Here is a 16,069-nt window from a genome sequence, read left to right as displayed (position 1 = left end):
TAACCAAAAAGGCTACTGACTAATGGGTGGGAAATGCTGGACAAAGGGTTGATCGATACCCTGGGCAAGATGGTGCAGGACAACTCGAGATTTCATCATGCAGCTCAGACCAGTTCACAGTTTAAAACTTATGAATTGTTTATTTCTGGGATTTTCCATCTAATATCTTGGGACCATGGTTGACTGTGGGTAACTGAAACCATGGAAAATGAAACTGTGAGTAAGGGGGGACTATTGTATTTGTTGTTAAAAGAAGTACCAAATGAATGTTTTTAACCTGTTCAGAAAAGTGTTTATACTGGACTTCTGTTAACGTTTCCAGATAGCATGTAATCCCACAATAATTGGTCTTTTAAAATATGTCATTATTCTTTTTCTTTCAATGCTAATTAGTTTCAATGCTAAATGCCCTTTCACTCCTCCATTTTTAGGTTTCAGAATCAATGAAAAATACCCAAAGAACTGATGTAACAAAAGGTCTCAAATACACCTGTATGATTTCTAGCATTTAATTGCCAAAATATGTTGTAATTACTAGCATTTATTTGAGAAAGTGTTCTTATTTTTTTTCCAAAGGCAAATGGAGTACTGGAATGCTCTTTAGTTGCAGCAAGGGGAGTGCAAAAACTTTGCGTGAACATTGTCCCCAATATTATATGCAGTATAATTTATTACTGATGGTAAATCATTTTTATAGCATGTGTAGCTTAAAAAGTGAATAGTAAAAATCAGAAGCAGTGCGTAAGTTTATGTCATAAGGAATGATGATTTTTTTTTTTGGAAATCAAGATAGTACTCTAAAATCTGATAGGCTGAGTAGAGTTCAAATTGTATTTCTTCATAAATGTGGAATCTGTTTCCTAGCAGTGTGAAATTCCATTAATGGTGTTGAGTCTCTAGCCTTCTAGTATCTATTTCTAGTCTAATCTTAACATTTTCCATATTTTTTAATGTGCTTTGTCTGTATGGATCACTGGTAAATAGGTATCAAATGGGGAAAAGGAATCATTTTCTATATTTCTATATTTTAAAGGTAGTAATCTTTATTATCCTAGGAATGATCACATTCCTAGGATAAACATGTATGTATATTGACGTGTGGATGTGTATGTGTGATCTTTTCCTCAGAACAGAGATCTCTACCATCAACACTGTTAGCATAGTCATGAATTAAGGACTCTGGCATCCAATTTTCTGGATGGAAGCCTGAATTTGAGACTTACTGTTCTGCCTTAGGGCAGTTGCTTAACTTCTTAATGACTCAGTTTCCTCAAGTGCAAAATGGGAGCTGTAAAGATACATCCAGTAAAAAGTGAAGATTGTAAGGGAAAATCTATATAAAGCATTTAGAACAATCCCCAGCATATGCTAAACACGGTAGCTATTGTTGTTTTTGTATATGGTTTAAAAAAAAGAACAAATTCCATTCAGCATTGTAATAGCACTAAGCCTGAAATGACAGTACTCCTCTACCTGAATTGAGGGTAAGTTATATTCTAAGAGTTGTAGACATCTGTTTTCTCAATAGTAAATGCTACCATTGAAATTTCACTAGTAGCAAAGATACAATCTTTATACCATAAAGTATTAAATATATCCTTTTTGGGGTGGAAGGAGTAGTTTTCCTTTAAAATCTACTACTTTTAGTTATTCCTTTTTACATCTATTTTATCTTCCATGAAGTTTCATAGCCTTATTTTCTTTCAAATTCCTTTAAATGTATCCTCATGCCATCTTTTTTCCTTTCTCAACACCTAGTTTTCTTTATCTGCTTTCCTCTCTCTGTGTGGCTTTCTCTTTGAGTGTGTTGTCCTGTTTTCCTTTCTATGTTTTCAGCTACCTCAATGTCCCAACTATTAGTTTCTTTTCTTTTCTTTTTTATTCTTTCAGATTATATGAGAGTTCCTGGAGGCATAATAATTCCAGGACCACTCCAAATGTTCCTGCCATCTCAGTCAATCCAGTTTAATCCATTTGGAGATAAATAAGACCCAGGTCTGCTGCTAACTCAGGTCACCCACACGTACTGAAAGAAATTTTTTATTCCGTAAAAAAGTTCTGTTATGTTTGGAACTATTCCTTACTCATGTCTCCATCTTACAACTTACTTTGCCAGTCTGTCCACTAACCAATAAGCTACTCACACTTTTTATTATTATCTCCTGAGTTCAGTCATTTCTCTGGGTACTTACTCACCCTTCCTAACCCAAGTCAAAGTTTACCTGCTTGTGTTTAATTTCTTCTTAGTATGCAGTTGTTGGTAGATTTCTCTAATTAATATAACAATTCCTTGACGACAGGGACCATGTCTTATATATCTTTATAGTCTCCTGGTTATCTAACAGTGTGCTTGGTAAATAGTAATTGTGGAAGAATGAAAGGAAACAGCGTAATACAGTGAGTTCATAAAGTATGTCAATGACTTGTAAGAGATTAATTTAAAATATGATTCTGTGAGTGCCATGAGCATTAGTATTCTTGCTAAATTTCTGCCACTGAAATGTTGAATATATAAGTGAAAGTAGTTTATATTTTGGATTAGATATAATGCAATATTCTTAAAATTATACCACATAGGAGATTGTCTTCTTTTTCCATAGGGTAACTATTAATCTTAAGTGCTCTTTCTATTAGGACAATTCTCTTTGAATGAAGGCTTTATATTTGATGGTAAAATTTTCTATGAGAAATAATATCCTCTTTTGAACAACTGTGATAACTGTTTTGTTCTTTTTTTCATTTTCCTAAGAGATTGCATAAAATTAGAAATGTAGGAGTTGTCTGGGAAAACTCATAATTTAAGCTTCATAGGAGCAGAGGTTCTGGTTCCTTCACTGCTGTATCCCCAGTGCCTACCATACAATAGCTGATGAATATATTAATTTACACAGACTGCTACTGAGAATTAAAAAATGAATTTAGATGAATTCAAGAAAAATCAAGTACCACTGACTGCTCTTAAGTTGGATTTCAATCGAGGACTTCAATTTTAGCAAATTTTAAGGAAGTAATCAGTATGTAATTCCAAGTAAAAATCAGGAAGACAAAATGAAAACAAAACACTTCAGCTTTAAAAACAAATGGCAATTATGAGATTCTTCAGTGCTGAGAGGGTCTCCAGTTCATCCTTGCTTTATCAGCTGAGCACACCCTGGGGCACACACAAAAAATGTTTAGTTTTTAAATTTTTAATAAAAAATACCTGTGCTTCCTAAATCATAGGTTAAACACAGAAGACATAATTTTGATGTATTAAATATTTCTTCCAGTTATAAATAAGTTTTTTGATGATGCATTGTGACAAAGAATTTTATTTCTGCTTTTCAGAATACTTCAGGTTTTCAAACTGAAGCCAAACTTGTTGGACTGGAACCCATCAGCACCTATTCTATCAGCGTATCTGCCTTTACTAAAGTTGGAAATGGCAATCAATTTAGTAACGTAGTAAAATTCACAACCCAAGAATCAGGTTAGACATGGATTTTGGATCCTAAAACGTTTGATTTTGTATTTTAACACTTTTCCCTTTCCTTTCTCAGTTTATGTGACTAACTATCAATATTTAATTGTTCATTCAAAGGGAAGTTGAAGTTCAGTGCTTTAAGGATAGGCTGGGTTGTCTTGTTTGCAATCAAATAGATATATATTTACACATGGTTTTTCATTTTGAACTGAGGAAGCTGAAATAAAAGACTACTTTAGGAACAAAGTAGGCTTCTAGATATATGTAAAACTTACCTACTTCTTAGTACCATCTGAGACAGCTGGGAAAAAAAGGAGAAATGAACCATTAATCACTTTGAACAGGTTGATTTATATTTTCGTGAAAAAAAATCTGTAATGTTTTAAAGATGTGTTGTGACATTTGAAGAGCACTAGTCAGTATGTAAGCTTTTACTTTCCCATAGTCCATTTGTGACATGTGGAGGGGATTATGAAGACTGAAATACCATTGCTCTAATTAAACAACTTACCTGTGCATCACCTACATGTCATAACTCAGCTGTGTACTGAATAGTTTTAATTTATAACTGATTTAATGATTTAATACTTTTCCTTCTCTCAACTGGACCATTTATTGATTGATTGATTGATTGATTGATTGATTGATTGCGGTTCGCGGGCCTCTCACTGCTGTGGCTTCTCCCGTTGCGGAGCACAGGCTCCGGACGTGCAGGCTCAGCGGCCACGGCCCACGGGCCCAGCCGCTCCGCGGCATGTGGGATCCTCCCGGACCGGGGCACGAACCCGTGTCCCCTGCATCGGCAGGCGGACTCTCAGCCACTGCGCCACCAGGGAAGCCCTGGACCATGTTTTTAAAGGCAACTCTTCCTCACTCTTTTTTTTTTTTGGTCAATGATTATTGAATAAGCGCAAGATCCTGCTCTAGTCATTTCTTCCCTATACCTCTCGGTGCATTTCTTTTTGTTTTAGGGAATCTCTAAATTGAAATTGGAGACCACTCACTGATAAATTAACCATTTTACATTAATTTATGAATACCTGATACTATTTTCATGGCATGCCTATAAGACAGGCTAAATAAGTAGTACTTGTAGTGGATAAGAGTTCATGCTCTGCAGTCAGTGTCTGGATTGGAATCCAAGCTCTGCGACTTGCTAGTTGTATAACCCTGGCAAAGGCACGTGCTTCCTCTGAGCCTCTGTATCTTTAACTGAAAAGAAACACACATTAGCTGTAGCCACCCAGAAGGTTGTTGGGAAAAATATTTGAAAAGATCCATATGAAGCACTTATTAGAGTGTTGGACACACAAATACTAAAAAAACATTACGGTTGCCCCTGTTCCCATACTTCAGATGAGGAAGCCATGATTCAGGCAGATTAGATGAAAAGGGCTGAGAAAATTAGTGAAGAAACTGAACTGGAACGTCAGCGTCTGACCTCTAGTGCAAACTGGACGTGACTGTAAGAAATGCATAACATAACTGAGTGATACTATAGAAAAAGGCTAAACCCATAAAGAAAGAAAACATTTTAACTATTTATACACATATTAGATTGATAAAAATCAAGGCTAATCTTGTAGACAGTATTATGTAAACCAATAAAAAATTTTTTACCAGTAAAATAAAATAATTCCACAAAATCCTATGCCCTGATTGGTTAAATAAAATTCTCAACTTGAAGTGTTATCAGCTGGCTAATTAATTGTTTTTAAGTTTGGAGAGCCAGTGAAATAGATGTTCACAAAATCCAGATTTATAATCTAAACTTAAGTAAATTATCAACTGTCTCTTTTTCATTTATTGGTATTAGTATATGTTTTTGAAAATAAGAAAGCAAATAATTAAACATATTTAACTGCCAGAGCCCTGGATCAGCCGAGGAATTGTCTTTTCTTTCATTTTAAGTGCCACCCCCACCCCCCCAAGTTATTCTCCTTTAGTTTTGATGCCTTTATCTTACAGAGGAAGAAGCGTTTGTAAAGATAGAAATTTACGCCACAGGAGAGAACTGTAGGCAAGTCAAAGATTACTTGAACATTCTTTAAATAACTATGTTTTGCACAATGACAAGTTGTTTCTTTTCACTACTTGCTGTTTGTATTGGGCATTATATTGGGCATTATATAATCAGACATTTCCCTGAGAAGTACCCACTTCAGTGAGGCACCTACATCTACGTTTTGCATTAAAAAGTTCCATCATAAAGTATGGCTAAGACTGCTCCTCCCCATTAAGAGGTAAAGAGGGCAGGCTTCAACCACTGCCTGAGCTTGAGGCTGGCTACGTAGTTGCTACTGAGGATCTGAGGGTGTGATTGCTGCTTGAGCCTAGGAGAATATTCAGTGATGGATTCAGTATTGTAAGGATTAATATGGTAACATAGAAAATGGGCCAACCGCCATTTGATTCAGCCCATGTTAAGAATTTTTTGAGCGCACATTGAAAGGTTGATATGTTAAATTTTTATTCTGTCTCTACTCCTAAACATGACTTTATCTAGCAATCGCATAATGAAATCATTTATCTACTACATATGTATAAATTTTAACTTTGGGCATTTGCTTATCTCTTAAGTTCCAGATGTTGTACAGAACGTACAGTGTATGGCGACTAGCTGGCAGTCAGCTTTAGTGAAGTGGGACCCACCCAAAAAGGCAAACGGAATAATTACACATTATATGATAACAGTTGAAAGGAATGCTACAAAAATCTCTCCGCAAGATCACATGTATACTTTCATGAAACTTCTCGCCAATACCTCGTATGTCTTTAAAATAAGAGCTTCAACCTCAGCTGGTGAAGGTGATGAAAGTGCATGCAACATCAGCACGCTACCCGAAACAGGTAACTAACGTGAAACAGGTAACTGATCCGAAGCATGTAATTTACCTGAAAGAGAGAACTAACCTGAAACACAATAGCACATTTGTCTAAAACTTTAAAAGAAATATTAAAAAATGTAACACATACTTTTTTATCCCACATGTTACCTGAGGACCAGCTGTGTGGTCCATTGAACCACCTCCATAGCAATAGGAGGCTCAAAGGAGGAAAAAAGAGAAAATCTGCTTCATTGTGTTTTTACAAATATCTATTTCTTATTATACAACCACCAAACTTACTGAACTATGCTTTATTGTAATTTAAAATAGGGAACGAATATGTAACATATATATATACACACACACATATATATATCTTTTTTTAAATTGATTTATGGCATTCTTGATGCTTCCCTGAATTCCAAAGTTGCAGTGTCAGACTCACTTTCATCTACTTCCTTCTCTTTATACCAGCCTTCATCTTTTGTATTATTGGAATAAAAATATCTAGGTCACTAAGCTCTAGTCTTTAAAGAGGAAAACTCTTACTCTCCCTAACAGTGATCCACCCTATGTCATAATCTCTTTCATCTTCTACCTTCTCTAATATTGTACCTCTTCATATAAATGAAAACCTGATTCCTTCCCAATAACACCACTTCCCTGGAGGTCCTCCCTAGTGGGAACTGTAGGTATTGACATAATTGTTTACCTCTGGCACCTCTCGATCCTTATCTCTGAAATATCTTTTAACCCTTTCCTCCTTTTGAAATCAGCATCACCCAGTTTTACTCTACTTTTCTATCTTTGAGGCTATAAACCACAGAACTTCAAGACCTGGTGTACGTTCTCTGATTTTAGCATCTTTTTCTTCTCATCCTTTCAAGGCAACATTTCTTGAGACTTCAGTGTCTTACCTATTCATCTGGAACGGACGCGTTGCAACAACAACTATTTCTTGCTCCTTACATCACAAGGCGTGTCACTGTAACTCATCTTCCAGGAGATTCCCAACTCTGAAAGGACCCCACTGTTTGTTTTCACTGGATGCTGGCTGATGAATAGTGCTGGAGAAAATGTAAATGGTTCTATCTTGTTCAGCTATTCTTTAACTCTCCCAGTTGCTCCACAGTCTACTCTACATCCCTGTTTACACTTAATCAATTTTCCATAAGAAAATTCTGCTCTTACTCTGAACATGGTCTACCCCCACTATCATCCATCTTTGATGTTATTATTCATTTTACTAATAGCGTCAAAGATAATTGATTTGCCTTCCTTCAAAATTTACCAATATCTTTATGCTCTCAGGGTAGCCTCCCTTGGGAATTGCCTTGTCATTGCCTTCCTCTTTTCAGGAATCTAACTGCTCATTTTTGTTTCAAACTCGTGTTTTCCTCTAGAACGTAACTCCATCAATTTAATCTACTTTCTCCTGCATTTTATCTTCTTTCTCTGTCTCTTGCACACACACACACACAAACACACACCAACAGCCACGCAAATTGTTAGAAAATTTCAGCTGAGGACCTGGTTGGTATATCAACCCTAAACATATTCAAAGTGGAATTTATGTAACATGAATTCTCCTTCTCTTCCTCACTTTTCTATACCTGTTCTTTATAATCAGTTGGGGGTCAAGCCTCATATTCTTACGTGATTCTTCCTCCCATCTCTCCTACATGTAATCAGAGCTTATCAATTCAGTCTCCGCCATGGCTCTGCCATTCGCCCCTTCTTCAACTTGACTGCCCCCATTTTATATCAGACTTGTTGCTTCCTATAGTAATACCCAAAGGGCCATTATCACCCAAACTCATTCAGCCTGCCTGTCAGTACCATCTTTCCACCCACTTATTTTGATTGAATTGGCTCTAACATACAATTTAGAGCATTTATGTGTTGGCTGTTGAATTTTATTACCCGAGGGGTAAGAAGTAGACATGGAGATTTAGGTATCTGAAGCATAGAGGTGATAATGAAAGGTACTATGTATAAGAGATGGCCCAGAATACTCCAAATGTTTTACTTATTCTCATCGTGTACAAAATATACCCCAGAATTCATCACCAGTTAGATTTGACTTCTGTCTAGCTTTTCATTCTTTTGTTTCTCCACTGCATCTCTTCATATAACTGATACCTGTAGCCAAACTTTATTTATTCAGCACATTAGATTTCATGTATTCATTTCAAAAGACATTTATTAAGCAACTGCTATGGACTAATAATTGATTAGATTCTCTTCTTTAAAGGTACTCAATACTTTTCACCATCAGATTGTCCTGTTCCCTTTCTACGTCACACAAAACTTTATTCTTAAAAGCCCAGCTTAAGTGTGTGTGTGTGTGTATGTGTGTGACTGTGTGTTTAAGTCTTCAATGACATGCTAAGCATTAAAACTACAGGTTCCTAGACTTCACCCTAGACTTGGCTGAATCATAGCCTCAAGAGATGAAGCCCAAGAATCTGTAGTTTTAAGCATCTCTCTGATGATTCTCTGTAAATTTTCTGAATTACTGGACTAGATTACCCAGGAATTTTGATGGCAGGTGATACGTAGCAGTGAGGACAGGCAAACAGTGTCAGAGAGGTCCAGAAAGGGGTAGCAGGTGTTTCCCCAGTGGGTGGGCAGCAGATCATTGCTATACAGAGTCTGAGAGAAGGAAATATGTTCAAATGCAGGCAGGTGGTCTGCATCAGGGTGGTCTAGTACCAGGTGAAATGGTCTTGATCATTGGACGGGAGCTGAGTCCTAGAGAACTGGCAACGAAAGACAAGACAGTAATTCTGAGATAAATGAGAGGTTTGGAACTCAGAGAACAAGGCAGAGGACTCATTATTATTGATTCCACTGGTATTCAAGGTGACTGCGCAGTCACAGGAATGAAGCAGAAGTTTAATTAGTAGAACAGAGACGCATAATCAAAGTATATACACTTGATGTAGAGCCACCTGAACTTAAGGACAGGTCTTTGTTAAAAAAAAAAATCCTTTAACTAAGGATTTGAATTAGATTTTAAGTCAGGATTAAAAGATCGCATGAATGGAGACTGAAGGAATTCTAAACCAATGAATTAGGAAGGTATTAGGCATATTGTACCATGTATTATGTGCTCCCTTACTACTGAAGACAAATGTTGCTCAAAGTTTGGACTGCTGACTCTCCCTGCATCAGAAGGAACATCCCCGAGGCCCTACTCTAGACCTGTGGAATCAGAGTTTGGAAAATAAAACTCACAAATCTTCCTTTAAACAAGGCATGTGAGGTGAGACAGTGCTGAAATTTGAGAACCATTCTATTCCACTGTATACTCTTTGCTTGTGGGGCTATGTCTTATTCGTCTTTATTTTACTCACAGTTCATAGCAAAGAGCCTTGGGCATTCTAGGCACTCAAATTTTTGTAAAAGAAAGAAATGAATTGTTTTCTCATGAAATTCATAGTTTTTCAGAAGGGTGTTACTCCACTGCAATGTATTATTTCCACACTTTCATCAGGCAAAATTATAGATATTTTCTCCCAGGCAAATGTAAAAGTTTTTTCAATTAAGGAGAGTCATTCATATGAAACATGAGTATTAACTGCTGCTTTACAAATATTTAAATAATTTGTTTATCTTTAAAATTAATTTTCAGATCGAGCATGTAATTGTAATTATGATTACAATTTTTTTAGGTAAATAGTTTGCTTTTATCTGGGTTCACATGAATTGTTTGTTGATAAGACATTAGTAAGAACTGGAGATTCATTGTTCAGAATGGAAGCAGTTTTATAGCTGTTGCAAACTTCTAATTTATGGTGGTCTAAGATTAGTCACAGTGTAAAGTCAGCTCTGAGTCACTGACTCTGTACTTACTTTTGACATGAAGTAAAATCAAATTTGGCTCTCTCCCTTACTGCCTAGTGTCTGACCTTAACATTCCTTCCAGGGATTATTGGGTATTTTTCTCAGTGTAAAGTTGGTCATATTGGGCACAGTTAAACATGCATCATGGATGATTGAATTTTTGAGGAGATTAGTGTTCTGTGTCTAAACTGGTTCCATTGTCACAGTCAAACACGTCAGAATAGGGCAAATACAGATGAAAGCCCCCAAACCTGGTAATTTTAATAGCATTTTCTGTCCAAGTATATTATATGTACCAATAAAAATATTATAGCAAGTTCAAGTGCATACAAGACTTAACTTTTAAAATCTCAAATTAGTTCAAAATGCATGCACTTCTCCATATTATTTTCAAATCTTAGTAAATATGGTGATTTAATATTGAGTTTGAAAATTTGTTCTTTTTTTCTGGAAGATAATTTTACAGTTTGGATTTATTCAAAGCTCTTCCAAGTCCAGTAATTTAGAATCAAAAGAGGAAAATAAGCTATATCCCTTGGATGCCCAAAACTTAATTGAGGGAAAGTGAAATACGCAGTTGTGGTTTTTAGGGGTGTTCTTTTCAGCAGTGATTTCTTTATTAGCTTTTTGTTCAATAGGAGGTATTAGCCACCTAGATGGACCCACTGGAAGTCCACTGAGCTTGCAAATATATTAATGGATCAGCACTGAATGGGAGTGTGTTTAATATCCCTGTTTTTTCCCCCCTCTACTCTTGGTTCTTTCAAATCACTGTGTACTGTTTAATAGCATATATGTAAACTCTCAAGCCTCTTCTACAAAGCCATGACTGCCATTCCCCTAAGAATTATTTAAGAAATGTATTTGTTATGCACTTTATTTGGATCCCTGTTTTGTGGGCCTCTGTGAGCAGTGTAGAGATTACTGGGTGAACTGTGATTATGACAAAATCTAACTTCCATTTACCAGCTTTAAAAAAAAAAAAAAGATATACCATTCATAAGAATTTAGACCATTCTTAAGTACCATTTAATAGAGTGGATGTGGATGGTAAAAGTTTTCTCAAGGTTGGAAATTAATGTGCTGATTCAAAAGAAGTTTACTTTTTCCTTTGTCTGCATCCCAGTGACATTGCTCTCCTCAGTCGAGATGAGAAGTCAAACGTGCAGGAAAACTGTGTGATCCTGTTCGTTCTTAAGCAAGTGAATTGGCACATTCTACTTACCAGTCAGTGATTGTAGAAAGCACAGAAGCCATTATAGTTGCCTGTCATGGATCAGAGAGAAATAGCTATTAGCATTGCGACTTTAATTGAAGTTCAAATGCTTTACAAAATATATTTCATACAGACTTAATTATTAAATATAATACTTTCCTTAAGAGTGAACATCAGGTGCAAAGTATCCTTTATACTTGTGGTATGGTGGACATTTGACCAGTATATACTCATGTAATGCTTACTGAGTCCAGGCTTTGTGCTTGGGGTTCAAGACTCAAGTTTGAATCCCAAATGGCATTGGTGATCTCGGCTCTGCAGGTCCAAATAACTCCACCATTATTGTAAAGACGTATCTAATAAATATAAAGCAATTAAACACAAACCTACATAAATATGTCAGTTGTGTGGACTGAATATTGAATCAAATAGGAATTCAGGAGAAATACATTTTATGGAAGGCCCTATTGAAGAAGTGGAATAGGAACTGGATGTTGCTTATTGATAGCTTTGGAATTGCTTTATAGAAGTTTAGACTCAGTAACCTAATTAGAAGATGATGATATGGTTTTGGAACTTGAATTTCATAGTCAGGTATACTAATGTTTACTTAGATTTACCTGATATAGATCAATAAAATAGCTAAGTTTACTAATTATTCTTTTTTGTTGTTCCTCAATATGCTATGAGAAAATGTCAGTTGTACATATCAAAGAACATTCTTCTTTTTATTTGAGCAATCTTAGATGGAGGAGGTTAGGTAGACCTGAAGATTATGGGTATGCTAAAGCACTTATGGTAAGCCACTCTGTGGCCCCATCGCTATTCATGAAAATGGTGAGATAGATAGAGGGGAGTAAATAGAAATTCCAAGACACAGCAAGGGAAAACACATAGTAGCACAAAGGAATGTAATACAAGGGGTCAAGGCTGAGATGGAAGCCTGACTAGATGGTGTTGTATTGAAAAGAGTATAGGAGGTGAGATCGAATAACTCAGGTGGACCTTACTCTGCTTTGTATAGTTGTAGCAGAAATTTGAATACAATATTATGGAAAATTGGGAACTCTGCTAAATTTAGAGTAGGAAGCAACATAAATTGACTCTGAAAACAGTGATTTTTTTTGGCCATTTTCCTAAAACCCTGCAGTAATCTCTTCAGATGGAGAAGGATTTGTCCATTACAAATTTACTGAATCTCCCAAATCATAAAGAATAAAATCCACAGTCATTTTAATGGTCCGTAAGGTCCTTTTTCAACCCAGCATTCTCTTCCCTAGTAATGTATGTGTCTCTCCCTTCATCTTTTGAAATTTAGCCTCAAATACCACCTCTTCAAAGAGGATCTAACTTATTTATGATTAAAACTCCTCCCAGCTAGAATTTTCTATGCCTCTTTCTTGCTTTGCTTTTCTCTGTTATATGTATCATTATCTGTGGATCTGTTCTCATTACAATGCATGCTCCATGAGAATAGGGATGTTCCTTTGTGCAGTTCACCCTTATTTTCAGTGCCCAGGAATGCATCTGGCATACAGTGATACTCAATAAATATATTATTAAAGAATGAATGAATCAGTCAATCAATATACAGGCCTAGAAGAGTGATAGAGACACAGTGAACACTCAGTATGCATACTTTGGGTGCCTGAAGTAGAAACTTTCAGCCACAAAATTATGTTTAGACAATTATGTGGTAAAATATCTAAGACAGGCATGTCTCCTGTGGTAAATCTTTTTAATTAAACTTTTTATCTTGAGATAGTTATAGAGTCACGTGCATATATAAGAAATAATATAGGAAAATCCTGTGCTCCCTTTATCTAGTTCCCTCCAATGGGAACATCTCATAAGACTGCAGTGCAGCATCACAACCACCATATTTATATCAATGCAATCAATATAGAGAATATTTCAATGAGGATAATTTCTCATGTTGCCTTTTTATGGCCACACCCAACTCCTGCTCACTCTCCTTGTACTTCTGCTCATCTTAACCCTCTGATAACCACTAATTTGCTCTCCATTTTCTGTAATATTGTCATGTTAAGAATGTTATATAAATTTTTTTGTACTGATTGATATGTTCATGTAATTTTCTTTTTTGGCTTGTTAATATGGTGGATTAAATGGATTGATTTTCTAATAGTGAAAATCAGTGGTCTCTGGAATCAACCCCACTTGATCATGCTGTAGTTCTTTTTACTTATTACTGATTTCTATTTGCTAATAATCTGTTAAAGATTATTGCATCTGTATTCGTGAGGGATATTGGTCTGTAGTTTTGCGGAGATTTTTCTTCAGTGTCTTTGTCTAGTTTTGGTATCAGGGTGATGGTGGCCTTATAGAATGAGTTTGGGAGTGTTCCTTCCTCTGCAATATTTTGGAATAGTTTCAGAAGGATAGGTGTTAACTAAGTGAAGTCTCTAAAGTGTTAACTTTAGAGAAGTCTAAATGTTTGATAGAATTCACCTGTGAAGCCATCTGGTCCTGGACTTTTGTTTGTTGGGAGTTTTTTATAATCACAGTTTCAATTTCAGTACTTGTGATTGGTCTGTTCATATTTTCTATTTCTTCCTGATTCAGTCTTGGGAAATTGTACCTTTCTAAGAATTTGTCCATTTCTTCTAGGTTGTCCATTTTATTGGCATATAGTTGCTTGTAGTAATCTCTCATGATCCTTTTATTTCTATGTCCGTTGTCACTTGTCCTTTTTCGTTTCTAATTTTATTGATTTGAGCCCTCTTTCTTTTTTTCTTGATGAGTCTCACTGTCTTTGTCTAGTATCAGTATCAGAGAATACTAGCTTTATAATACAAATCTCTTCTAATTTCTGGAAGAGATTGTGTAGAATTTGTGTTAATTCTTCTTTAAACATTTGGTTGAGTTCTCCAGTGAAACTATCGAGGCATGGAGATCTCTTTTTGGAGAGTTTTAAAATTATGTTTAAGTGTTCTCAGGATGCAAAGTTGGAGCTGAAATGTATATCGAATCAGCTGCAGAAAGTAGTACTTGTAAATAATACATTTGTCAGAAAGGAAGTCTCAAGAGAAATAAGAAATATGGTAAACTAAAATGTGTTGAATTGATATGAGATGAAAATACGATATATCGAAATGTGTGAAACACAGTTAAAGCAGTGAAGAGAGGGAAATTTATAGCACTAAATACATACATTGGAAAAGTCTCAGATTGATAATCTAAGGTTCTCCCCTCCTCTAGAGGCTAGAAAAAGAAAAGGAAGATATAGTGAAAGAAGTGAATAATAAAAATAAGAACAGAAATCAGTGAAATTGAAAACAGAAAAACAGTAGGAAAAATCAACTAAACAAAACTAGTTCTTCAAAAAGATGAAGTTGACAAACGTCTAGGGAGCCCGACAAAGAAAAAAAGAAGTCACAAGTTACCAATATTTAGAAATGAAATCACTGCAGACATCAAAAGGATAATAGGGAATAATATCAACAATTTTACACCTTAGATGAAATGAACTTACTCTTTTCTTTATTGGAGTATAGTTGCTTTACAATGTTGTATTAGTTTCTGCTGTACAATGAAGTGAATCAGCTATATGTATACATATATCCCCTCCCTCTTGGATCTCCCTCCCACCCCCCTCCCATCCCACCCCTCTAGGTCATCACAGAGCACCAAGCTGAGCTCCCTATGCTATACAGCAGGTTCTCACTAGCTATCTATTTTACACATGGTAGTGTATATATGTCAGCCCTAATCTCCTGATTCGTCCCACCCTCCCCTTGCCCCACTGTGTCCACATGTCTGTTCTCTTTGTCTGCGTCTCTATGCCTGCCCTGCAAATAGGTTCATCTGTACCATTTTTCTAGATACCACATATATGCGTTAATATACGAACTTACTCTTTAAAATCACAATGACCACAGCTCAGCTAATATGAAATATATGATTTGACTAGTCCTATAACTATTAAGGATATTAAATTTGTGATGGTTTCCTTTGATAGCACTCTGGTAGAGAAAAGGAGGGCACCTCTCCATTACCGCCAGATGTATGTAGAAATCCAAATTCCCCACTTGGCCTCTGCTGACACCCAAGGGGAGGATGCTGGGTGAGCATGAGAAAGAGGGCTGCCCACCAGGCTTCCACTAAGAAGGATAGGAGTGCCTCATATTCTCCACTGACACGGTGGCAGGGACTTACTACCTCCGGAAGGGGTGAAAGTTCTGGCTCCCTATTTTACCTCACTCTATCAAGGATGGTTGAGGTACCTCACTACCGCCTAGTAAAGGCAGAAGACTAGGTTCTTCATTTGACCTTTGTCGTCATGGGAGGGAGTGGGACCACAGCTTTTTTCTGTAGTTTTTGGGTAGAGTTGTTATTGTCTAAAAGTTTTCTGTCTTGCTAGGCTGCACTGTTTTTTTTCTGTTAGAGGGAGGAGGCTTTTTCTGAGGCTTTTTTAGTGTGAGCTGGTTGGCATTTGGAGATTGCTGGCCTTGGGGATATACAAGGCAAAAAGAAAAGCCAGGGAGCTCACCACTGTGTTGTTCCCTGGGTCGTGAGTTCCCTAGTTGCTTTGCCTTCTCACTACCTTTCAGAGTCTTCTTATGTTTGTTTCATAGTTAATGTCCAAGGTTTTAGTTGTACTTAGTGGAGGGAACTGGGAAAATATATCTACTCCATCTTCAAAGCCTGAAGTTCATTTGTGGGGATATGCTTAATATCACGTGTGGTACC

The 16,069-nt window shown here is 36.4% G+C and overlaps 1 protein-coding gene across 1 annotated transcript in view; it reads left to right on the top strand.

Annotated features, from left to right (window-relative positions):
• PTPRQ (protein tyrosine phosphatase receptor type Q) overlaps positions 1–16,069 on the top strand; it is a gene marked incomplete at its 5' end in the record, with an annotated part of 199,997 nt that overhangs the window by 70,486 nt on the left and 113,442 nt on the right. The window contains 2 exons of the mRNA XM_081249912.1: positions 3,328–3,469; positions 6,044–6,313. Of these exons, the coding sequence (XP_081106038.1) occupies positions 3,328–3,469; positions 6,044–6,313 (412 nt within the window). The remainder of the gene's footprint in view (positions 1–3,327; positions 3,470–6,043; positions 6,314–16,069) is intronic.

The sequence above is a fragment of the Mesoplodon bidens genome (assembly GCF_964165515.1).
Source record: "Mesoplodon bidens genome assembly, chromosome: 11".
NCBI classification, from domain to species: Eukaryota; Metazoa; Chordata; class Mammalia; order Artiodactyla; family Ziphiidae; genus Mesoplodon; species Mesoplodon bidens.
The sequence above is the reverse complement of the archived record's forward strand: the minus strand, read 5'-3'. Positions and strand labels throughout refer to the sequence as shown.